Source organism: Metopolophium dirhodum, chromosome 1, assembly GCF_019925205.1.
Source record: "Metopolophium dirhodum isolate CAU chromosome 1, ASM1992520v1, whole genome shotgun sequence".
Taxonomy (NCBI): Eukaryota; Metazoa; Arthropoda; class Insecta; order Hemiptera; family Aphididae; genus Metopolophium; species Metopolophium dirhodum.
The window spans coordinates 145,169,559-145,194,008 of record NC_083560.1 but is presented as its reverse complement, the minus strand read 5'-3'; the positions used below and the strand labels follow the sequence as shown (position 1 = coordinate 145,194,008).

Genomic DNA, 24,450 nt, shown 5'->3' with positions numbered 1-24,450 from the left:
GGAGGTACTGGGTTCATCCTCTCAATGTGGAACGAGAAAAAACGGGACATTTCAAAGATTTTTTTGAAAACATAAGGCGTTATCCACAAAAATTTTTCGAATACTATCGCATGTCAATTTCGAGTTTTGATGAGTTATTAGAAATTCTACGTCCACATATAACTAAAACCACTACAGTATTTCGTAATCCAATTTGTGCTGAAGAACGGCTTACAATTACTTTGAGGTAAGTTAGTTCAAATTTAAGCATGCGTTTGGCGGCTACATATAAATATTAAATAATATTATACAATAACACGTTGTAACTTAAATTGATATAATAATATGTTGTAACTTGTAACAAATTTGTTAAATAGGTAAAAATAAAATATAATTAAGTAGGGATAAATATGCTGGAAAATTCGTGAACATTTCGGAAAAAACAAGTTTTTTTCCCCGAGCCTCCAAAAATATGGAAAATTGATATTAAAAGAATATTAAAATTATATTAGGTCCAAAACCAAAAAAACTAAAGTTTTCGGATCATTAAAAAAATTAAAATATATGGTATTGTCCTCAAATTCCATTTTTCTGGAAATTTTAAATGTCCCCCAATTTTTCTCTGTTTTTTATGAAAAACCACTGTTATTTGTAAGATATTTTATGTTTTGTACCCTATAACTGGGTACTTTAGATATTTATTTATGTAAAAAAATCAAATACTTTAGTAGGTGGATTTTTTTAAACAACATTTTATTAATACTTATTAACAATTTAAAACTGTTCAGAAAATATTAAAACAAAAGTAATAGATAAATTAAATAAAATTAAAAAATATTCTCTTTAGGTACTTTTTTATGTAAAAAAATCAAATACTTTAGTATTAAAATAAATCACATGAAATGCAGTTCTTTAAATTAAATAAAAAAGATAAATAATCACTTTAGTATATAAAATAAAATAAAATTACTTAAGAAAATACTTAGTAGCTACAGTACCATGTATTGTTTTTGCATAATTTGCAACAAAACTAATAGGTAAATTAAATAAAATTAAAAAATATACTCTTTGGGTACCTACTTTTTTATGTAACAAAATCAAATACTTTAGTATTAAAATAAATGTAATGTAGTAAGTAGGTACTTCAAATAAAATTAAAAAAAAACCAACCACTTTAGTACCTATGCAAAATAATAAAAAAAACTTAAGATATGTAATAGTAGATATTATTGATAATTTTTGTAATAATCAGAAATTGTATTGGCATTATTTTGGCCTGCAGGTATATATGACCCAGAAGAATGTAATGGAGGGAATGCTATAGAATGTTGAGCCTGTTGAGGTGGTACTTTTAACGTTGAATCTGATGTAGATGATGCGTTTTGGCCTGCAGGTATATATGACCCAGAAGAATGTAATGGAGGGAATGCTATAGAATGTTGAGCCTGTTGAGGTGGTACTTTTAACGTTGAATCGGATGTAGATGATGCGTATATGGACAAGATAGGTAAGGTTAGTTGTGAGGTATAATGTTCTTTTGGGATACTTGGATAAGTTGCATTATGATGCACATCATATAATGGTTGAGATTGGTTAGCTTCTAATGAAATTTGTCTAAAATATTGTAAGGTCATTATACGAAAATCTGTTTTTTGTTCATATGTTAACCTTTTGTAATCTGGTAATAAAGACACTAAAAATGCCTTATCAGGATCAGAGTTATTTTCTTCTTCAGGATTATTTAGAGCACTTAATAATTCTTGCTGAAATTGTGTAAAATTATTTTTCTTACATTTTTTCCTCCTCAGTTCTGTGATTGAAGTTCCAGTTTTATTTTTTTGAAATGTTGAAGGAGGTGAGTTCTCATTTCTTTCAATTTCATCTGCACCCACAGTGATGTTAATCTCTTCTTCTTCTTCTTCAGTTTCTTCTCCATTGTTATCTTGCCCAAGTTCATTAAAATTGCCAGTTGTTCTACAATATAGGATTGAATTACAATTACTTTTTATTAATCATAATTATTTTTTTTATTTTTTTATTTGTAAAAACTAATAATTAATAAGTAGAATTGAGGAATATTTTTATCAAAAATGTAACCATTGATTTTATAATAGTTTATTATAAAAACAGTGTGTGAGAGTTCGTCGCTTTTTAGAGCTCCGAAAACCACCCATGACGAAAGGGGAACACTTTCGTCATGACCTGTGAGCCGCACCGCGTGAGACCCGAGGGTCAAGTCGGTGGAACTCACAGGCTTTGATACACGCAACTACAAATGAATGTAGAGGATTTATGTTGGGAGAGAAAAAAGAATATGAGTTAATTAAAATAAATAATAATAGTATTAGGGTAATTATGTGGGTATATTTTACATGTCGGTTATAAAATAATAATATAAGGGCACATGGCAAATACAATAAGTATATAATGGCACATGGCAAATACAATAAGTATATAAGTTTGGCAAATACAATAAGTATATAATGGCACATGGCAAATACAATAAGTATATAAGTTTGGCAAATACAATAAGTATATAATGGCACATGGCAAATACAATAAGTATATAAGTTTGGCAAATACAATAAGTATATAATGGCACATGGCAAATACAATAAGTATATAAGTTTGGCGCATACTTCCCCGGCCCACGGGAGGCGACACGCCATATTAATCATGGTATGCCCTCACAGGGTTACCGGGAAAGCGTGCGGGGTTTACATTAGTCGGGAAACAAGGGGAATACATTTTGTAGGGAATTGTCTTGCGACGCCTCCTCCGGCACACACGTTATACGAACGTGAATTTCGCATAACGTGTGGCCCACGTGCTGGTAAAGGGGGGGAATAAGGGGAAAGATATGACATATTACGACTGGTTGACTGCGTGGTTGACGTGGTTGACGTGTCCGCTCCGGCCGTCGCCCGGGCCCTCGTGGTTAGTCTTAGCCCATCATTTTGTTGTGGACAGCGTGGTTGACTCTTTTAAGACGGATCCGGGTCGATGCCAGGTGGAATCGGCAGACGGACTGTGTCGGCAGACGAAAACTGTGTCGGCAGACGAAAAACTGTGTCGGCAGACGAAAAACTGTGTCGGCAGACGATAAGTGCCTTAAGTGGTGACCAGTCGACCGACAGAAAAGAATTTAATAGCCAGCGATGAGATGGTGAGCTGATCGTCCGGCCGTTGCTGGTGTCGTAGCTTTTGTCGTGGTAGTAGGGTGGATCAGTGTCGTCGTTTTGCGGGATTGTACATATTATCGTGGGAGTACAGTATTGTCTGCGGGCCGTACCGGCGGACGCGACGAAAGCGCCGGAGGCGACGGGTGACGGGCAACCGCGACACGTCGGCGACGGACACTGCATGATGACGGGGGGATCGGGGAGCATTTATTGCAAAACACTGCGGTCGTTTGTGCATTAGCGCGCGATATCTACTTTTATTACTAATGGTTATAAGAATAACGGTGCGTTGACTTGTCAACAACGTTAGCAATAGGTATGTTCAGGGATGGTTATCATAATTTATGAGGCTGAAAATTCCGTGACGTTACAAGTGGTATAACTATGGTAATCAATTATAGCAATATCACTAAGTTCTAAATTTGTTTATAGCAATTTATCAAATATGCCATTGAATTATAAATACTGTTAAAAAGTTAAAATGAGGAAATTAACTAAGACAGTTATGAATACTAAACATTTTATTATTACCTTCTTTTTTTAATTACGTGTTGTAAAAATGAAAGTGATTCAGCATAGACATATTTTTTTTTTGGAGCACTATCGCCACTTTTTGCCTGGTTGATATACTTCGAATAATTGTCCCGTATATGTCTCCATTTGGTTTTCATTTCTTTGACTAGAATAGTACATTAAAATAATGAGCTGTTTACGGACAATTTCAAAATTAAATTTTAGATTCTGAGTGAAACGATGAATGTGTAGTAAACCGACAGTATTACTAATATTCTAAGTACATTCTCACGATAGGACAACAACAACAAGAAGGTTAACTACATCAACGATTCCAAGAACCACGTACAATGTACGTACCTAGAGTTTGACAGCGCGGTTAAAAAACATTTTTGCATTTACACAATAGTGCGAAAACAACCTATGAAAATAATCCGTGAGTGACAGTGCAATTTAAGGACTAAGTAAACGGATTATGAATATCTGCAAAACTTAATTAACTTTGTACCAATAAGTGCCAAGCATTCACTCGGGTTGTTTGTGCAATAACAACGTCCATCTCCGGTTCCTTTCAAATATCCACCTCCTGGACTCTACCGTGTACATTTGTATCCGTATAGTTTTTATATGAATATAAGATAGAATCTATAGTAAAATTAGATTTAGTACAGAGTCTGCACTACGCACACGCTGAGTCTCGGGCAGATGCTTTTCGCTCTGTCCTCAAATTTATATATGAAATTCATTACTTTTTAAATAAATTACTTATAACTAACTTGTGTAACTTGTCGCTCTACAACCTTCTCTCCTACATTCACCATCAACGTCGACGAACTCAAAAATATAAGCGAGCAGTGAGGGATCACTACAAATGTATTGATTTAACAATGATGTGTGTTTTTTTATTTTTTTTAGATTCTGAGTGAAACGATGAATGTATTGATTTTACAATGATGTGTGTTTTTTTTTTTATTTTTTATTTTTTTTGTGTCTGTGTACACGATAAGTAGTCGAAATAATGCTACGATTTTCAACTTCAGTATCTTGTTCGATCAGAAAGTGAATATCGTTGGTGCATTGGGGAGGTCAAACTTTAAATTTCCCAGTAGTTTTCAAAAGCGCCGGGAAAAACAAAAGAAAAATTAAGGAAAAACGGGAATTTTTACGCAAAATCTGTTTTCGAGAAAATCGATTTTGGTTTTTGGTGTAACTTAAAAACATATGACCGTAGATACATGAAATTTTCACTGGTTGTTTATATTTGCATTTTCTATACACGATAACATTTTCAAAATTGTTTGATTTATTTTGAACTGTTTATGGACATTTTCATTTTCCATATCTATACTTGATACTTTATGATGTTTTTAAATTATAGTAGTGAAATCATTAGTTTTTGAGAGGGCTATAGAAATTTTAGGGGGGGCTAAGCCCCCCCCCCCAGCCCCTCACCTATTTGCGCCTATGGCAGAGCACCTTTTTTAGTTTTTTTTTCTATAAAAAGGCACGATTTTTTTATAAGCATTTATACAACATTTATCAAAATCCAAAAGCCATACTTCAACCAGATATTTATTATTAATATTATAATAATTTTTTAATTGTTTTTAAATCTTTTCAAGATATTTATCAACTGGTACGTACTTTGCCGCTCTAAAATTCGATTTTCGTGTTGGAAGAAGTACAATCGGAGTGGTAGTAAGAGAAACATGTCAAGCGATTTGGACCAATTTACATTTAATAGAAATGCCTGCACCAACTACAGACGAATGGGTGGAAATATCGAGAGTTTTTTATTTAAAAACCAATTTCCCCAATTGTCTCGGAGCAATAGATGGGAAACATATTAGATGTAAAAATCCTGACAACTCGGGATCATTGTTTTTCAACTACAAAAAATTCTTTTCGATAGTATTGATGGCTGTAGTGGATGCAAATTTGAATTTTATCTCAATTGATGTAGGATCTTACGGCCGTGAAAGAGATTCTAATGTTTTTAAAGAGTGTCCATTTGGTAAACTATTATATGCCGAGAAACTGAATATTCCAGAACCAATTATATTACCAAATACGAATAGTAGCCCTCAGCCTTATGTGTTTGTTGGAGACGAAGCTTTCGCTTTACACACAAATTTACTAAGGCCTTATCCGGGACGTAATCTTAACGATACGCGGAGAGTATTTAACTATAGGTTATCCAGAGCAAGGCGCACAGTTGAATGTGCATTTGGAGTACTTGCTAATAAATGGCGTGTGTTACATACATCGATTCAAGTACAGCCAGATTTTACTGATGAAATTGTCAAAGCTTGTTGTATTCTACACAACTTTGTCCGTAAGAGAGATGACATCAATTATGAAGATTCTGAAGTCAACAGTTTGGATGACATTGAAACCCACGGAGGAGGGGCTCGTTCACAAGGTGTTGGTGTAAGGGATTACTTCGCAAACTATTTTATGGGCCCAGGAGCAGTGGATTTTCAGTACAAAGTACTTTAGTTTATTATTAATATTACTTAATTAATTGCAGATTTTAAGAGACCAATAATAATGTATCATAATTTGTAAGTAGGTACTTATATTTTTTTTTATAAAACAGTATAACATTTTTTATTTGTATTAAATTATTATACCTAACTATTGAAATATCAATATTATAATAATTAAATAATGTACAAGGTAGTATGTACCTACTTACCTGTGTTTTGTTTTTCCGTATTTGATTTTTCATTCCAATTTTCATAGAAGTATTCACAAATAGTGTTCCAACTTTTTTCTTTTATATTTTTATCTATGTAATCTTTTGATCCTACTTCCCAAATTGATGGACTATTTTGAATGCACGAAATAAATTTGTCAGTATTGAAAACCATTTCAAAAGCCGAAATTTTGCAATGTTTAAAATATTATAAATAAATAATTAATTAAATTAAGAATTTTACAAAAATTAAAAAGTACGAAACGCAGCCGCTAAAACGCACAGTGTGGCACGCACAATACAATATAACGTGTTTTGTTTTCACTTCCCGTCGAGTTGGTTCCTGCCAAACCGCAACATGTTGCGGTCGGTCATCGGCAGGAATCGACAGGTCCCGATAAAACGCACAAGTGTGACATCTACAATATTTACTTATGTGATTCGTTGTTCCGGTCGACCGGATGCGTTTTGACAGGACCCGCCAAAACGCATGGTGTGGCACGGCCCTTACCAGTGGCACGTCAAGAATCAAGATAACGTAATTATCGCTATTAATGACTAACCAATACGGGTATACGCCGTGCTGTACGCTCGTCGCTCGTGGATATTAATAGCTATTAGCTTTATGTATATACTATAATATATATTATTTACATATATTTATATTTGATTATTATAGTATAAATAGTATAATATAATATTAAGTCAATAGAATTCGACGAGTTGTTTCACATTTCTATTTCGTCAGTCGCGGCAGATGGATTCGGACTCATTATGTAAGTAATATTATTATTTATACAACCGGCGACGTTAATTAATGTAGATAGTTAAGAAACGTGTAGTTATTAAAAAAATTAATTTTATCATAATATAAGTACTAAGGTACCTCATGTATTGAGGAAAAAATGAAAAATAGGAATGTTTAATTAACGTTCAATGAATCACCTTTTGTCCCGTCTCCCGTGTTTTTTTTTAAAATATTCTATTTAAATTTCTCAACTATTATAGAATCAGTCATCTTAGATATTACAAGGGTGGCCAAACCTCGAATCGCATTGACTCATGTGGCTAGCGTTTTAACATTTTCACTACTATAATAATAGTACCGATTATTCCTTTTTCTGTGTAACCCGTAACATGCACTTCTACAGTTCTACGATTATTCTTAAGGAAGCACGAAACACAAAAAAAAATTTCTTTAAATTGTTTTAAATGTTAAATTATTGTAGCTATATGGAATGATTTAGTGAAAATCCGATGTAAAAAAAATTATTTTTTTATGAGAAATTAATTAGTCACGTTACGTCATTAGGCCCGGCTGCGTATTTTACAAATGTAGGTACATATCAGAATTTCAATATAAAATGTATTTGTTTGAATATTAAAAATCTTAAAAGTGATATTTTTGTTAAACGGCGCGCCATACTGATTTAAATACGAAATAAAAAACAAAAAATATCTCCTTTAAGATTTTTATTATTAAGAAACTAAACGTTATATTGAAATTCTGATACTTGTATCGTCTTAAACACATAAAACCACACATTTATACGTAAATTAAATTTAAAAAATAAAATATTTAGGTTGGTAAATCGTTGTGTGCAGCGAGAAACTTTTACACGTATAAGAATATAAGATTGGTAATTACGAGGAGACTGGGCCCAATGACGCCCCGCGTCTTTTTTCAATTTCTCATAACATATTGAATAATGCGAGTAGAAATGTAAAACCTATAACATTATTCTTAGAATTAATCATTCTTTCAAATAAAAAAAACTAATTTTTTGTGTTGTGTGCTCCTTTATTACAATTATTTTAATATTATTGCTATATACATAATGAATTAGGTATTTTTAATTGGTTGACTACTAGGGGCATCAAAAAAACATTTGCCTCGGGAATCCAGAAGTCTAAATCTGGCCCTAGTATCCATATTTTAAACTCAATACTTAAATGTATAATTCAAGATTAATATTTTATTATTATTAAGTGATACAATTAGATAAAAAATTGATACTTAGGTACATTATAATTTACAGAAACACAGGAAGTTATTTATTAATTATTAAATTATTGGTAATTATGGCTAGTCGTGATCGTGATAAATTTAGATCACATCCTTCAGGTCATCAAAAACGGCTGAAAAAAGCAAAAGTTGAAGCATTCATGCAAAAACAACGTGGATGTTTTGAAAAGTTTGTCAGTAAAAAAAATGAAGATTTATTAGGTGGAGTAAACTTGGTTAGTAAAAATGATGGAATAGAAAACACAGATGTGGATTGTGAAGTTCAGGAAGTGTCTAATGTAAATAAAAATATTACTGGGTTGCAAAATGTTCAAAATCTTACATCACCTCTTGATGTTCAAGAAACACAAAATACTTTGAACGATAGATATGTTTATGATTTAAATGATCCTGGATGTTGGCCTTCAGAAATCACTCATAATATTCGAATAGAAATTGTATCTTTAGGTGTAAAAAGAAATACACATCAAGAGTTTCCTGCTAATAATGAAAACCCACCAAGAAAGTTTACTTCTTATCATTTCTATCGAACTATGTCTAACGGTGAACGCGTCGATAGAGAATGGTTAATATATTCAAATAAAAAGGATTGTGTATACTGCTTTTGCTGCAAACTCTTTTTAAAAAAAAATTGTACTAGTGGCTTATCTTTAAACGGTATCAACGATTGGAAAAATATAAGTTATTCTCTTAAAATACATGAACAATCGATTAATCATTGTCAATCACTTAAAGATTGGTTAGAACTTAAAACAAGATTATTGTCATCACAAACAATTGACAAAGAACATTTAGCGATGTTGGAAAAAGAAAAGAACCACTGGCGCAATGTACTTAAAAGAATTATATGTACCGTGTAATTTTTATCTAAACACAATGATGCATTTAGGGGTTCATCTGATAAAGTTTGTACAAAAAATAATGGAAAATTCCTCGGGCTTATCGAAATGATGGCATCATTCGACGATGTCATGGCAGAACACATTCGAAGAATAAATAATCAAGAAACTCATGATCATTACCTTGGACCAGAAATTCAAAATGAATTGATAGAACAAATGTCGAGTAAAGTACGTGAAAATATAGTTAAAATAATAAAAGGTGCAAAATATTTCTCAATCATGATGGATTGCACCCCGGATGTAAGTCACCAAGAACAACTTTCATTGATTATTCGAATAGTTAATTTAGAATTAGAAAGCGAAACTTCAGCACCAAAAATCGAAGAATATTTTTTAGATTTCATAAGCGTTGAATCAACTACTGGTTTACATTTAGCAAACTTACTTGTTTCAAAATTACAAGAATATAATATTGACCTTCTGGACTGCCGTGGACAAGGATATGACAACGGATCAAATATGAAGGGACAATATCAAGGTGTACAGTCCAGAATCAAACAACTTAACTCTAGAGCATTTTTTACTCCATGTGCATCACACAACTTAAATCTATTACTAGGAGATATTTCCAAAAGTTCCACAAAGGCAATTAGTTTTTTTGGAATAGTACAGAGAATATATTGTTTGTTTTCTTCTTCAACAAAACGTTGGAGTATTTTAAAAAAACATTGTCAAGAACTCACATTAAAACCCTTGTCTGAAACCCGATGGGAATGCAGAGTAGAAAGCATTAAAGCTATTCGGTATCAAATACCTGGAGTTATAAAAGCATTAGAAGAGGTTCTAGAAGTTACAAATGACCCTAAAACTAAGAGCGAAGCCAATTCTTTGGTTAGTCATGGAATTGGTGACTATGAATTTATTTTAAGTCTAGTTATATGGTATGATATTTTGGTGCAAGTAAATATGGTAAGCAAATCATTACAATCTATAAATACAAATTTGCAAATATTGACGAGTATGTTGAATAGCTTATTAGATTTTTTTAAAAAATACAGAACAAATTGTCATGGATTTGAAAATGCGAAAATCACAGCTAATGAATTAGCAAAAGATTTAGATGTTGAACCAGTATTTGCTCAAAAAAGATATAAAAAAGCTAAAAAAATGTTTGATTATGAGAGGAATAATGATTTACATAGGAATAATGGTGAAGAAATATTTAAACAAGAATATTTTATTGTTATTCTAGACCAGGCTATTGTTTCAATGGAAGAAAGATTTATACAATTTAGGTGGTATGAAGAGAACTTCGGTTTTTTATTTAATATAAAGAAGTTAAAAGAAACAAATGATGAAGATTTAATGAAACATTGTAAAGATTTACAAAATATTTTGTCTTCTGGTGACTCAAAAGATATTGAAGCTGTAGATTTATATACAGAATTAATCTTATTTCGAAATTTAGTTGAAGAAAACATGACAGCTTTACAAGCATTGGAAGTGACAAAAAAAACTCGTAGTTGTTTTCCTAATATTTCAATTGCTCTTCGAATCATTTTGACAATTCCAGTTACTTCTGCTAGTGCTGAGAGATCATTCTCAAAACTAAAGCTTATAAAAACATATTTGAGGAATACAATGACTCAAAACAAATTATCTGGATTAGCAATGCTATCCATAGAAAATGAAATGGCTTCAGAACTCAATTTTGACTCAATAATTGATGCTTTTGCAGCTAAAAAATCAAGAAAAAAAATGTTTTAATTTTGGATCAAGAATCATGATCAAAAAAATGTATAATTATTATATAGTATAAGCATAAGCAATAAAATGTATTTTTTTTTTTTTAAATAAATTGTACGTTATAATGTTTTATTTGAAGTTTACCACTTTAATTACATTTTTTGTTAAATAAATTTGTTTTTTTCTTTTAAACCTATTACCTATAGATACATAAAATAAGATGTCCTGATTAACTGACTGACTTACCATACCTAATCAACTTTACGTAACTACCTGTAGTATTTAATTGTACAGATATATTAGGTATAATTATTACAAATTTTTGGTCATATAGACGTAGGTAAGTCAGACTGTAAGAGGGCTATATGTTCCCTAAATCTTAAACGCTATCCACGCTTATGATTTTCATAGTATTATTACTATTATTGATGGGAAATCTTAATGGTTTTATTCTACAATAAATTATGGGGCCTCGCATTTCACAATTTAGATATTGCCTAAGACCTCGCAAATCGTAACGACGGCCCTGCTATACAGTACACGTGTATAATAGGTTAGGGTGGTCCTTAATTTTAAACTTTCAAACTTTTTATTGAGCACCCCCAAATTTTGTTCATTACTATAAGAAAATAATTTAGGTTAAATTTGGTGATGATACCTCACTCCCTTCACGTGCCGCAAAAGGGTTGAAAAATGACTAACGAGAGTAGTTTTCCTGTTTTTTGAATTTAAACCAAAAACTATAAAATCCACAAAAAAACACATAGAACCTTAATTGTAGAACATTAAATTACCTATAAAAAATATCTTCATAAAATTTCTTGTCAATCCTTTATTTTTCGAGAATTTGTTAAATAACCAAATTTTATATATATTTCGAAAATTTGATTTTTTTATAGTTATTCTAATATATTTGACGTATGGTTCAATTTACAACGAAGTCTTTTATATAAAAAATGTTCAAAATATAATTTTCTGAAATAATGTTATAAGTAAAGTTTGTATTAGACCATTAACTTTGTTTTTACAGTAGGATTCGTGAAATATTTTATTAAACAACTCTTCTACCACTACGAAGAACCAAATACAACATAATTATTTTATTCATAAGAAAAAGATTACTTTATAATAAAGTTTGATAAGTCAAACAAATTATTTTATACTTAAATATTTATTGTATAATAGTTAAATATTATTAAGGTGAGTATTTGGAGATTAAATTAATTATTGAATTATTAGGTATATGGCGTTTTCAACTTTTCTCTGCTATGTCCTGGGTATTTACGACGATAATCTTGCACAGTCTGAAATTATATAAAATATAATTAAAATATTAATCATATATTTAGGCACAATTTGTTATGACTATAGTAATACTTCCTACTAATACTTATTACTTATATAAACTACTAACTTTCAATAAAAATTGTTTTTGGTCTTCATCTTTTGTAATTTTTTCATTAAATTCTTCCATCAGTTTCACTCCACGTTCAGCTGTACCATTTACAACCTTAAGTGACCTAATTATTTGTTGACCTTGGATGTAGTCATTTTGTGTGTTCCATTCAGATGGATCTATTTTTAAGAAGTTAGTAGATAAACCAAATCTCTTAAACATCATCATCGATTTAGCCGAGAGTAATGATGTTGGGAGCTCATTATTTACAAAATTAGAAACTTCTTCTGATTTAAGGTAAAATTTCTTTTGTACTTCTTTTTCTTCTTCTTTGTCTTCTTCCAATATTTTTTGAACCATATTACGTTTTTGTTTTACATTAATTCTGTCATCAAATAAACTGCGCACTCTTCATTAAGATACCATAAATGGTTTAAAAATTTATTTAAAGCTATTTCTGCAATAATTTTATCGTCCTTTTTATAAGAATTAAGTTTTTTTATAAATATTATATCATTAAGTGGTGCTTGCACTGCATCTGGAGCAGTGAACCACGATTCCGCATAGCATTTTACAATAAAACAGCAAATGGTTTGTAAGGCTTTTTTTTCTCCTACACTTAATTTAAATTGCTTCTGAAATAATATAATTTTTAGGCAATATATTCCTTTTGCCATCCATCTGGCCAAATGATAGGGTCCTGGCTGCCGAAATTTGATACCACCTGGAGGAACGTCTCCTAAAAATATGACTATTAATTCAAGGAATTCTTTATAATCATCCCGAGGAAAATCGTCTCTAAGTTTTTCATGAGCAAATATTAATATTTGTTGCCTTACGTCATTGAGAACATTACTGGTCTTAACATCCATCGACCAAATTGAAAACTGTGTTAAATCAATTGTTTTCCATTGATTTTTAAATCTTTTAAATAATGGGATATCAGGGCCTGAAGATGGAGCAAACTTAGATCCAACGAATACACTTTGGAGAATAATTTCAAAAACATGATGTCTACAAGCCAAGTATAAAATATTACGTCCAAGTTTATGTTCTAAAAGAACACAAGCACCATTTAAACGTCCAGTATTAGATGCCGTTGTATCAAATACAAATGCTTGTAACCAATCTTCAAGAGTATCGTACACAGCAGATGAAACTTCATAACCGGTTCCAGCAGAAAGTTCGGGAACACCAAGAAGTTGTTCAGTATTTGGAGCTGTTGCAATAATAGGAAGTCTATCGACTTTTGTTTTACCAGTTATATCGAGAAGAATTTTTGAATCCCAGTGTATAGTTATAAATTTTAAATTTAAATCAAAACAATTTTGTTTTATTCTAAAAGCATTTAACTCACGAAAACGTTGACGAGATAGCCGAATTGAAGTTCGATTTATGACAAAATCTAATGGATTTGGAGAAGTTGCTTCCACGCAGGCTGTTAATAAATGAACAGCATCTCTATCGCTGATCTTACATTTATCAAGTACAGCAGAAAGTCGAGGTGTCAATATTTCTAATCGTGCCCTTTTCATTTGCATTGTACACGGGATTGGAGAACTAGAACTTTCGGTCTCTGTAACAGAATCAATAGATTCTACTTCTTCCGAACTAAATGTAGAATTCAATTCAACTGAAATCAAAAATAAAACAATAAGTATATTCTTAATTATATTAAATAAATTATTAAATAAATATAATTTAACATACCTTCTTCAGATTTTGACAAACACGGCTTTTCTTGTACTTCGATGTTTTTTTTTACACGATTATGTTTTCGTTTTTCAATTCCGGCTAATTTTACATCCGTACCAAGCATACACCCAGGGCGGCCTTTTTGTCGTTGAAAGTTTAAAAATTCTTTATCTTCATTTATTTTTATCATATCCATAGCAAATGCATGCGCAATATCAAATAAATCATTTAAATTTTCTTCGAAACTATGCTCTCTCTGCCTACATAACTCACTATTCCGATTTTTACTTTTTTCGAGGTTTCGTAATTCTTCATAGAGTTTTTTCAATTGTTTTAAGCAATGACATCGATCTCGAGTTGGTATTCGGGCTTTTTTCCAAAAAATTAAACATTCATCAATAACCAATGAAATACTATCTTGTAGCGTTAATTTTACCATCCGCATATTAAAAAATAAAACACTTAAAACGTCTTTTTTAGATGGTAATTTACTACCGAGTATTTGGTTTTTCATAACACCAACAATAAATATTTTTTGACGAGGCATGATACTAAAGATACGAACAGAAAGACGAATGAACACTGAACAGTGAATGTGACATGATGGTTTCAATTATACGACAATCAACCACAATAAATAATCTAATCTAATACTCAACAACGATAATGTGTATAACCGAAAGAACATATTATGTGCTGTCTTATCTCAAACTTAAAAATAGTTTTAAGAAATTATTATATAATAAATATTTAGGTATAATAAAATTTGTTTGATTCATCAAACTTTATTATAAAGTAATCTTTTTCTTATCAATAAAATAATATTTTACTTATGACTTTATTTTTAGAAAATTATATTTTAAAAATTTTTTATACAAAAGACTTCGTCGTAAATTGAACCATACGCCAAATATATTAGAATAACCATAAAAAAATCAAATTTTCGAAATATATATAAAATTTGGTTATTTAACAAATTCTCGAAAAATAAAGGATTGACAAGAAATTTTATAAAGATATTTTTTATAGGTAATTTAATGTTCTACAATTAAGGTTCTATGTGTTTTTTTGTGGATCTTATAGTTTTTGGTTTAAATTCAAAAAACAGGAAAACTACCCTCGTTAGTCATTTTTCAACCCTTTTGCGGCACGTGAAGGGAGTGAGTTATCATCACCAAATTTAACCCAAATTATTTTCTTATAGCAATGAACAAAATTTGGGGGTGCTTGAAAAGAAGTCTTTAATTTTTTTTTTCATCACCTATATATAAGGACCACCCTATAATAGGTATACATTATTTGGGTGTAGTACATCTATCTTGATACCTAATTATATTACATTATTATTTTGTACGATGTTTTAACGACTTATTCATAAAAAGGACTTTTAATATTAATTTAAGCCAAATCAATTATATCATATACAACTTAATAAATATTGAAAGAGAATTCAATAATATGCAATGAACCGTAAATAATAAACATAATCAATATAGATCTTATTATAATATATTACATTATTACCTATTAAAAAAGAATATAATATGGTATATACAATATAATTTATAATATGATTAAGGCAACATATATGTAGGTACATATATAGGTACCTACCTAGTTATTTTGTAATTATTGTTGCTACTATTTTGGAAAGTGGTCTTTGATATTTTTTATTAGGTACTGATGTTTTTCTCTTTGTTTAATTTATTCAATAATTGTCTATATTAGTTTTGCCTCATTTTAATAAATTTTGATTAGAAAATATTTGTTCAAAATTCAAATAGGCCTGTGCCAAGTTAAAAAAAATGTTTTATTGAAATACATGAATATATTCTGTTTAACTATAATAACCTAGCTATATATTACATTTCTGTAGCTTAAAATTTAAATTGTAATTATCTTACTATAAAGAATTTGATATCTAAAATATGTCTTTGGCCAAATAAGGTATTATAATAAGTAAAGATATAATGATATTAACTGATATTTTTTAATTATACTTAAAAATAGTGTGTGCAAGCTTATACAATTATTTTTATGATCTATAATAATATATACAGGCATATATATGTATTTTTCATTTTTCATTACAATAAAATCAGTTTTATATATTGTAGTACCTTTAACTTAAATATTATTATTTATACTAATTAATAAATTTGCCAATTTAAATTATACTTGCAAAATATAAACCTAACTGTATAAGTATTATATAATTTTATAATTATTTTTATAGCATAAAATAAAATATATTAAAATGATTAAAAGCAATAGAACAAAATTAAGAAGAATTAAAGCTGAATTAGATAACATTGATTATAACCCACAAGAATCACAAATAAATTATATTCTTCAAAATGATTCAATTTCATTGAATTGTGAAGATGATCTTGCTGCTAATACCATAAATGCTGCTTGTGACACCACTGATATTATTTTTGATACTAAATCGCCTACTTTTGTTAACAACACTGAATTAAATGACACATTTCAAGATATGGACTGCAGTGATGAAGATGATCAATTCATTTCTGTAGAAACCGAGCCTAAAATTAATGAAATGCTCGCAGACTGGGCAGTTAGTTGTAAAATAACATTTAATAGTATGAATCAACTGTTATCAATTTTAAAAAAACATAAATGTTTTTCTAAATTACCTAAAGACAGCCGATCTTTATTAGCTACACCCCATGCAAAATATATTCGTAATGTCGACCCTGGAATATATCATCACTTCGGTTTGGCTAACGGTATAGTTCAGTGTTTACAAGACAGTTCAGTAAATGATTCAGTTATTCAAATTGCAATAAGCATCGATGGATTGCCATTATCTAAGTCTAGTAATAGCCAACTATGGCCTATTTTGGCATTTATTATGAACACAGACAACTTAAAACAAACAGTTTTTCCTGTAAGTATTTATCATGGAAATTCAAAAACTAAAGACAGTGATGATTTTATGTATGATTTTGTTGTGGAAGCTCGTGAATTATCTGATAATGGAATTATTATTAACAACTCAAAAATATTTGTTTCTATTAAAGTAATTTGTTGTGATGTCCCTGCTCGCTGTTTTGTATTGAAGACAAAATATCACTCTGGTTTTAATTCATGTTCACGATGCATTATTGAAGGGGAGTATGTAAATAATCGTGTTTGTTTCCCATATTCAAATATATATTCTGCACCAAGAACTGATGATGACTATCGAAATTGCAGAAATGAAGAATATCATAATTCACCAATGCCTTCAATAATTACCAAGTTACCTAATTTTGATATTACAAAATCTTTTGTTTTAGATTATATGCACCTCACAAATTTAGGAGTAATGCGTAAGCTATTGTCTTTTTGGGTTCTCAAAGGGCCTTCAAATGTTAGACTTTCTGGGAAAAAGATATCTGAGTTAACTGAATTATTACTAAAATTGAGACCATTTGTTACTTTAGAGTTTTGTAGAAAACCTAGGGAAGTTCAAGATATTCTTCGATGGAAATCTACAGAATTTCGATTATTTCTAATTTATATTGGACCATTTGTACTCAAAGATATTATAACTGATGATTGTTATAGTAATTTTATGTGTTTAAATGTCGCCATGGTCATTCTTTTGAGTCCGGATCATCAAAATTTATCCTCCTATGCGCAAACACTTTTGGAATACTTTGTGGAAACATTTCAAAATATTTATGGAACTCACAATGTATCACACAATGTTCATAGTTTATTACACATAACATCTGATTATGAGCGTTATGGACCATTGGATAAATGTAGCTGCTACCCATTCGAGAACTATATGAAAGAAATTAAGACAATGTTGAGGAAGCATGAAAAACCGTTGCAACAGTTAATTAACCGTTATAGCGAACAAAAATTTACCAAAATTCATCACTCATCTAGTGCACTAAAAACTTGTAAAAGTTATTCCTTAAAAAAAATTCATAAAAATGGTCCGCTGCCAAATTTTACAAGTATTACTGGATATCAATATTCATGTTTAATTTTTAATAATTTTAAAATTAATATTAATTGCAAACGAGATCAATTTATTTTAACAAACTGTAAACATATTGTGAAATGCTTTAATATTATGGAAACATGTGTAAATGGCGAAAAAGGAACATTTATACTAGGAAAACATTTCATTAACAAGTCACCGGCATATATAAAACCTATGGATTCAACTATTTTAGATATTTATTTGGTTGATAATATATCAACTAACTTTCAGCTATGGAATGTTAATAAAATAAGTAAAAAAATTATGGTACTGCCTTTTAAAGATAGATATGTGGCACTACCTATCTTACATTCTGAAATCTATAAAACTTTATTATAATATAATAATAATAAAACTACATAAAAAATAATTATACATATATATATATTTATTATATATATACAATGATGTATACCTAATACAAATGTAAATATAGTTAGTTAAATAGTTAATAGGTAATTTAGTATTATGATTTAATTTTTATACCTAATAATATGGTCAAAATTTGTCAAATTATTCAATTTTTTGTTATAATTATTTGCAGATTATAATATAATTTTAGTAATAATACAAATTACAAATATTAATACCATATATTGTAATAAGGTATTATTATCATCATCATCATCATGTATATAATCGCACATTTCTATAAAGAAGATTCTGTGGAAGTAGTACCAAGTACCTGGTATAAAAACAATGAAAGTGCCTGGCCTAATAAATTGTCAAATGTAAAAAAATTTGTTACTCGAAGAACTTATCCCAATAAATTTGATTTTAATTGGTTTCCTGCACGACAACTTGGTCGTAAATTTGGTAATAATAATTCATAATTGTACATCATTTAATACATTTCAAATAAATAATTATTTTTAAATTTTAGCTTCATATGAAGAAGCAAAAAGTAAATTATCTACGGCTGAATTTAAATCTGATTTATCTACTGCAGAAGATGAACGTTACACTCGTCAATTTAGAGCAGCAAATAAAAGAGTCAGTCGTAATAGTAGTTCGCCTGAAATCGTAAAAAATTCGAGAAGTACAGGGATGAAGAGCCCACCATCTGTGTTTTGTATGACTTTATATTATAAACACGATAGTTACCGCGCCTTCGATAATTCTGCGCTGCTGTAACGCTGAGTTAGCAACTTTAAATTTCTCATTTTTTTAATTCAGCGCATAACTACGCTGCTTATGATAGATGTCGTTTATTATCATATTTTCTTATTACATCTGTCATGCTTACAGCAGCGCTGAATTATCGAAGGCACGGTTGCTTTCGCGACGACGTAATGTTGCCGTACGAACTCTACGATAGTTGCTGTCACCCTATCTACTATTAACTAACATAGTGTACGGGCCGGAGTATATAATAATAATATACGAGTCCGGACACCAAACTCCGTTTTTTTACGCCACTAACACCTAGGTCTAAAAAATATAGAATGGAGGACTAGCTGGTGTGTAGTGTTGTAATAGCTCGAACAGTAGTGGTCGGGATCGCCTAGCAAATACTGTCGGCTATGTAGTGCTTGTTGTGTATTATGTGTATTTGTGTATTAATATGTGTATGTATGTGGGTGTGTGTACAATAAAACAAATAATAATAAAATGGTAACACGGTTTCTGGTAATTAAGTTGCTGTATAATACGCAAATTGAAATAATAGCAGTACAAATTATATATTAAAACTCACCGTAACACAAATGTATAAAAATTATATAATAATAATAATAAATGACCAGCCCTTATGGCCAACCGAAATAATAATAATATATTGACGCAGCTATTTGAGCTGAAGCTCGTATAAAATAATATGCGGCCCTTCTGGCCATCAAATTAGTAATAATAAAAAATATCTATAGCCCTTTTGGCCCAACAGTTAAATGTGTATAATAAATAAATAATAATAAAAATAATGATAAAACTCACAGTTTGTGGAGCGCAGACTAGCTAGCTGGTCCTGTGCTATAGTAGGGGTACAATACACGTAAAAGACAAAAATAATAGTGTAATGATTACCCTAATGGCTCACAATAATAAAGGGTATGGTTGTGCCGATACGGCGACATATACTCGACGATCAACGCACATACAATAAAAAATAATAAATGAGTATTGCCCTTATGGCTCACAATAATAAAGAATAAAATAATAGAATTAATACGTATATAATAAAAAATAGTTGACACACGTCGGTGTTCTCGGTAAGACGTACAAAACCGGACAGATTCACGGCGGCAGTGCTAAATAATATTTGCATAGACGGCGTGGCTGCGTGCGATAACGTTTAATCTACATATTATATAACTCACAAAACACATTCAATACGAAAATAAAACAATACAAATAAGGTGGTATGTGTGTGTGAGACCAGCTGTCTTCAATGACCAGTGATAATTAACTATATAAAAATAATATTGTTGTTATGTTGCGGCGGCAACACATAGAAACTATCGATTTTTCTATTATCGTGTGACCGTAGCTACACTAGCAACTAAAAGTTTGTTTTTATGTTATAAATGCTATATTACTTAATTTTTAAAGTTTTTTTATTTAGCTTTGAATTATATAATTAGTAATTATTATATACCTATACGTATATTCAGTATCGTTTTATAAATAATCGCTATAATTATTAGATTTATATAATATTATATATTTTATACTAATGTATTTAGGTAAAAATTACAGATAACGGGTCGCGGTACACAGGGGCCACTTTTCATGTCGCGGACTATAGATGATGACTTTATTTTTAGAAAATTATATTTTAAACATTTTTTATACAAAAGACTTCGTCGTAAATTGAACCATACGCCAAATATATTAGAATAACCATAAAAAAATCAAATTTTCGATATATATATAAAATTTGGTTATTTAACAAATTCTCGAAAAATAAAGGATTGACAAGAAATTTTATAAAGATATTTTTTATAGGTAATTTAATGTTCTACAATTAAGGTTCTATGTGTTTTTTTGTGGATCTTATAGTTTTTGGTTTAAATTCAAAAAACAGGAAAACTACCCTCGTTAGTCATTTTTCAACCCTTTTGCGGCACGTGAAGGGAGTGAGTTATCATCACCAAATTTAACCCAAATTATTTTCTTATAGCAATGAACAAAATTTGGGGGTGCTTGAAAAGAAGTCTTTAATTTTTTTTTTCATCACCTATATATAAGGACCACCCTAATGTACATATTGCAATCGAAACGGGCATAATATTAATGCATGTTACAAAAAACGAAACGATGAAAGTAGACACGACAATAACTCGGGAAACGCCAACGTATCGAACGAAGGGCGCGGTACTCGTTCGATAAACCAGATTATCGCAGAACAACCAATGCACGATGCTACCACATCGTTACAACTATAGAAAATAACCATATAACATTTAACTCGTCCGCTGCTAAAACAAAAAAATTACACTTAATGATAGACACAGGTAGTCAGGTAAACATACTCAAAATAAATTGCTTGCGCGAAGATTTAGAAGTAGACGAAACTCAAAGAATAAATTTACGTGGGATAAACGAGGACCTCATTCAAACCATAGGGAAATTAACAATACCGATAGAATTAAACAAAAAAAATATCAGTGCAGAATTTCATATAGTAGGAACACGATTTCCAATTCCCAAGGACGGTATTCTAGGAAACGAGTTTCTCTCAGCTAATAATGTAATAGTAGATGTAGCAAACAACAAGTTGATTATCCAAACGACCTCCCATTCACCAACAATGACTAATTAAATCGTAGAGGAAACCAGTTCTATCAAATTAAAACCACGAACCGAAACTATTATAGGAATTTTGATAGCTGACCCATTAGTTGAAAACAACAATATTCTAATACACAAACAACAATTAGTAAAGGATGTGTTTTGTAGTAATACAGTATCCATCGTTAGCAACGGTAGGGCAATAGTTGAACATATCAGAAAAAATAAAGACTCTAACCAAAACTGATTTAAACAAAATACTTTACGATACTGAGTACGAAATATATTCAGTAGAAACAAAAAACAATCACAACGAACGTATAGCAAAACTAAAACAAATGATAATAACTGAACACATGGACGAAACTGAAAAACAATCTATTTATGAGATATGTGAACGATACAATGACATATTTCATATGGAAGGGGATATTTTAACTTTTACAACCGCGGGTACACACTCTATTAAATTAAAACAGGACCAACCACCCATATATCGTAGACCTTATAGATTACCTCACGCACAACAAGACGAAATAAACTCGCAAATTAAAAAAATGGAAGAAAATGGAATTATTGAGAATTCTAGGAGTCCCTGGAATTCGCCTTTGCTGTTAGTACAAAAGAAAATGGATAATTCAGGCAAACAAAAATTCAGAGTAGTAATAGATTTTAGGGCACTTAATGAGGTGACCATAAATGAATTTCATCCTTTGCCAAATATTACAGAAATACTAGATCAGCTAGGAAACAGCCAGTTATTCAGTAGTCTCGACCTTTCTTCGGGGTTTTATCAAGTGATGATGGACAAAGGCTCACGGGAGTTAACAGCCTTTTCGACTAACCAAGGTCACTGGCATTTTAAACGAATGATTCAGGGAATGAAGACGAGTCCCGGAACTTTCCAAAGAATTATGAATTCAGCCTTAGCAGGTTTAATAGGAATTAAATGCTTAGTATATTTAGATGACATGATCGTATACGGGAAAAATTTGTATGATCATAACGAAAAGCTAATAGACGTTTTAGAGCGATTAAAAACTAACAATTTAAAATTACAACCAGACAAGTGTAATTTCTTAAAAAGAGAATGTATATACTTAGGTCATGTCATTACGAAAGACGGGATAAAACCAGATGAGCGTAAATTAAAAGCAGTAGTAGAATTCCCAGAACCAACAACAGTAAAAAACATAAAGTCGTTTTTAGGATTAAGCGGTTATTACAGGAAGTTCATAAATTCGTATAGCGCAATAGCAAAACCATTAACTAATCTTTTAAAAAAGGACACTAAATTCGTATGGAGTAACGAGTGTCAAAAATCATTCGATACCTTGAAAACAGCGTTATGCTCCGAACCAGTTCTTAAATATCCTGATTTTACAAAGACCTTCTTATTAACTACGGACGCGAGCAACAAGGCGCTCGGAGCCATATTATCTCAAGGGGAAATAGGTAAAGATTTGCCAATTTGTTATGCATCACGCACATTAAATAAAAGTGAAAGCAATTATTCATCAATCGAATTAGAATGTCTTGCAATAATTTTTGGAGTTAAGCAATTTAGACCATACCTATATGGTAGGAAGTTTATAATACTTAGTGATCATCGTCCACTAACATGGCTCTTTAATTTAAAAAATCCACTATCAAAACTAGCTCGATGGAGAATACAGTTAGAAGAGTACGAATATGAAATACGCTATAAAGCCGGAGTACTTAATTCTAATGTAGACGCACTTACGCGAATGTATTCAATTCAGGAAATAAAAAATGAAACATATGAACAATTTCTCGAAAAAATAGAAACACAACTTGTTACGAATAATAACGTGAAAGAAACTATAGTTACACTACTAGAATCACCAAAAGAATATAATATAGTGTCAGAAATTGCAAGGCAGTATAACTTTAGGACAGGAACAAATTACTAATTAAAAAAACAATTTGGAAACGGTGCGATGTTACCGCTCAGTAAAGTAATAGGGGACACGCCTTATTACAAACAGGAAAATAGATTCATAATATTCCTAGTAACAAAAAATAGAGATCGGCAGAAAACAACTTACGAAAACATGTATATATTATTAGTAAATTTGAAACTACTTTGTGAAGAAAACGAATTAAAAAAACTAGCTATGACTAAATTAGGCGAACATGACGATTTAGAATGGGAAAAAATAAGGTCAATGATACGATACATATTTCGTAAAACAGGTATAGAAATCATTATATGTGCAGGTATAGAATATACTGAGGAAGAAAAAGCGATTATTTTAAAACAGTTTCATGATTCAAAACTCGGGGGTCATTTAGGCGTTAACAAAACTATTAAACGTATTCAAAAACAGTTTATATGGAGAAATATGAAGGGGGACGTTAAGAAATATATAAAAATTGTACATCGTGTCAGGTGAATAAGGTATCAAATCGGCATATCAAACAACCAATGGCTATTACGTCTACAAGTTCAAAACCATTTGAAAAGATATTTATGGATATAGTAGGGCCTTTTCCGACAACATTATCTAATAATATTTATATTTTAACTATGGAAGATGATCTAACGCGTTACACTTTGGGAGTTCCAATTCCTGACCAAAAAGCGAACACGGTCGCGGAAGCCTTTGTTATACACTTC

The 24,450-nt window shown here is 30.5% G+C and overlaps 4 protein-coding genes across 4 annotated transcripts; 3 read left to right on the top strand and 1 right to left on the bottom strand.

Annotated features, from left to right (window-relative positions):
- The first annotated feature begins 8,454 nt into the window (after positions 1-8,454).
- LOC132933135 (zinc finger MYM-type protein 5-like) lies at positions 8,455-9,258 on the top strand. The gene has a single exon (XM_060999455.1). It carries the CDS (start codon positions 8,455-8,457, stop codon positions 9,256-9,258), a length of 804 nt encoding a protein of 267 aa, XP_060855438.1.
- Positions 9,259-9,345: 87 nt separating this feature from the next.
- Positions 9,346-11,007, top strand: LOC132933134 (zinc finger MYM-type protein 1-like). The gene has a single exon (XM_060999454.1). It carries the CDS (start codon positions 9,346-9,348, stop codon positions 11,005-11,007), a length of 1,662 nt encoding a protein of 553 aa, XP_060855437.1.
- Positions 11,008-12,102: 1,095 nt separating this feature from the next.
- Positions 12,103-12,793, bottom strand: LOC132937433 (uncharacterized). Its single transcript, XM_061004252.1, has 2 exons — positions 12,401-12,793; positions 12,103-12,290 (listed from the first exon to the last, which is right to left on the bottom strand). The coding sequence occupies exons 1-2, from the start codon at positions 12,740-12,742 to the stop codon at positions 12,222-12,224; spliced, it is 411 nt and encodes a 136-aa protein (XP_060860235.1). The 5' UTR covers positions 12,743-12,793; the 3' UTR covers positions 12,103-12,221.
- A 5,916-nt stretch (positions 12,794-18,709) lies between these two features.
- Positions 18,710-19,258, top strand: LOC132933785 (uncharacterized). Its single transcript, XM_061000060.1, has 2 exons — positions 18,710-18,896; positions 18,964-19,258. The coding sequence occupies exons 1-2, from the start codon at positions 18,710-18,712 to the stop codon at positions 19,212-19,214; spliced, it is 438 nt and encodes a 145-aa protein (XP_060856043.1). The 3' UTR covers positions 19,215-19,258.
- Positions 19,259-24,450: the final 5,192 nt, after the last annotated feature.

Bases quoted from the DNA above. Each gene is read 5' to 3' on its own strand.
- LOC132933135 (XM_060999455.1), top strand. From the start codon at position 8,455: ATGGCTAGTCGTGATCGTGATAAATTTAGATCACATCCTTCAGGTCAT.
- LOC132933134 (XM_060999454.1), top strand. From the start codon at position 9,346: ATGATGGCATCATTCGACGATGTCATGGCAGAACACATTCGAAGAATA.
- LOC132937433 (XM_061004252.1), bottom strand. From the start codon at position 12,742: ATGGTTCAAAAAATATTGGAAGAAGACAAAGAAGAAGAAAAAGAAGTA. The intron at 12,291-12,400 runs GTTAGTAGTTTA...ATATAATTTCAG, and splicing joins AAAAACAATTTTTATTGAAA to ACTGTGCAAGATTATCGTCG.
- LOC132933785 (XM_061000060.1), top strand. From the start codon at position 18,710: ATGTATATAATCGCACATTTCTATAAAGAAGATTCTGTGGAAGTAGTA. The intron at 18,897-18,963 runs GTAATAATAATT...TTTAAATTTTAG, and splicing joins ACAACTTGGTCGTAAATTTG to CTTCATATGAAGAAGCAAAA.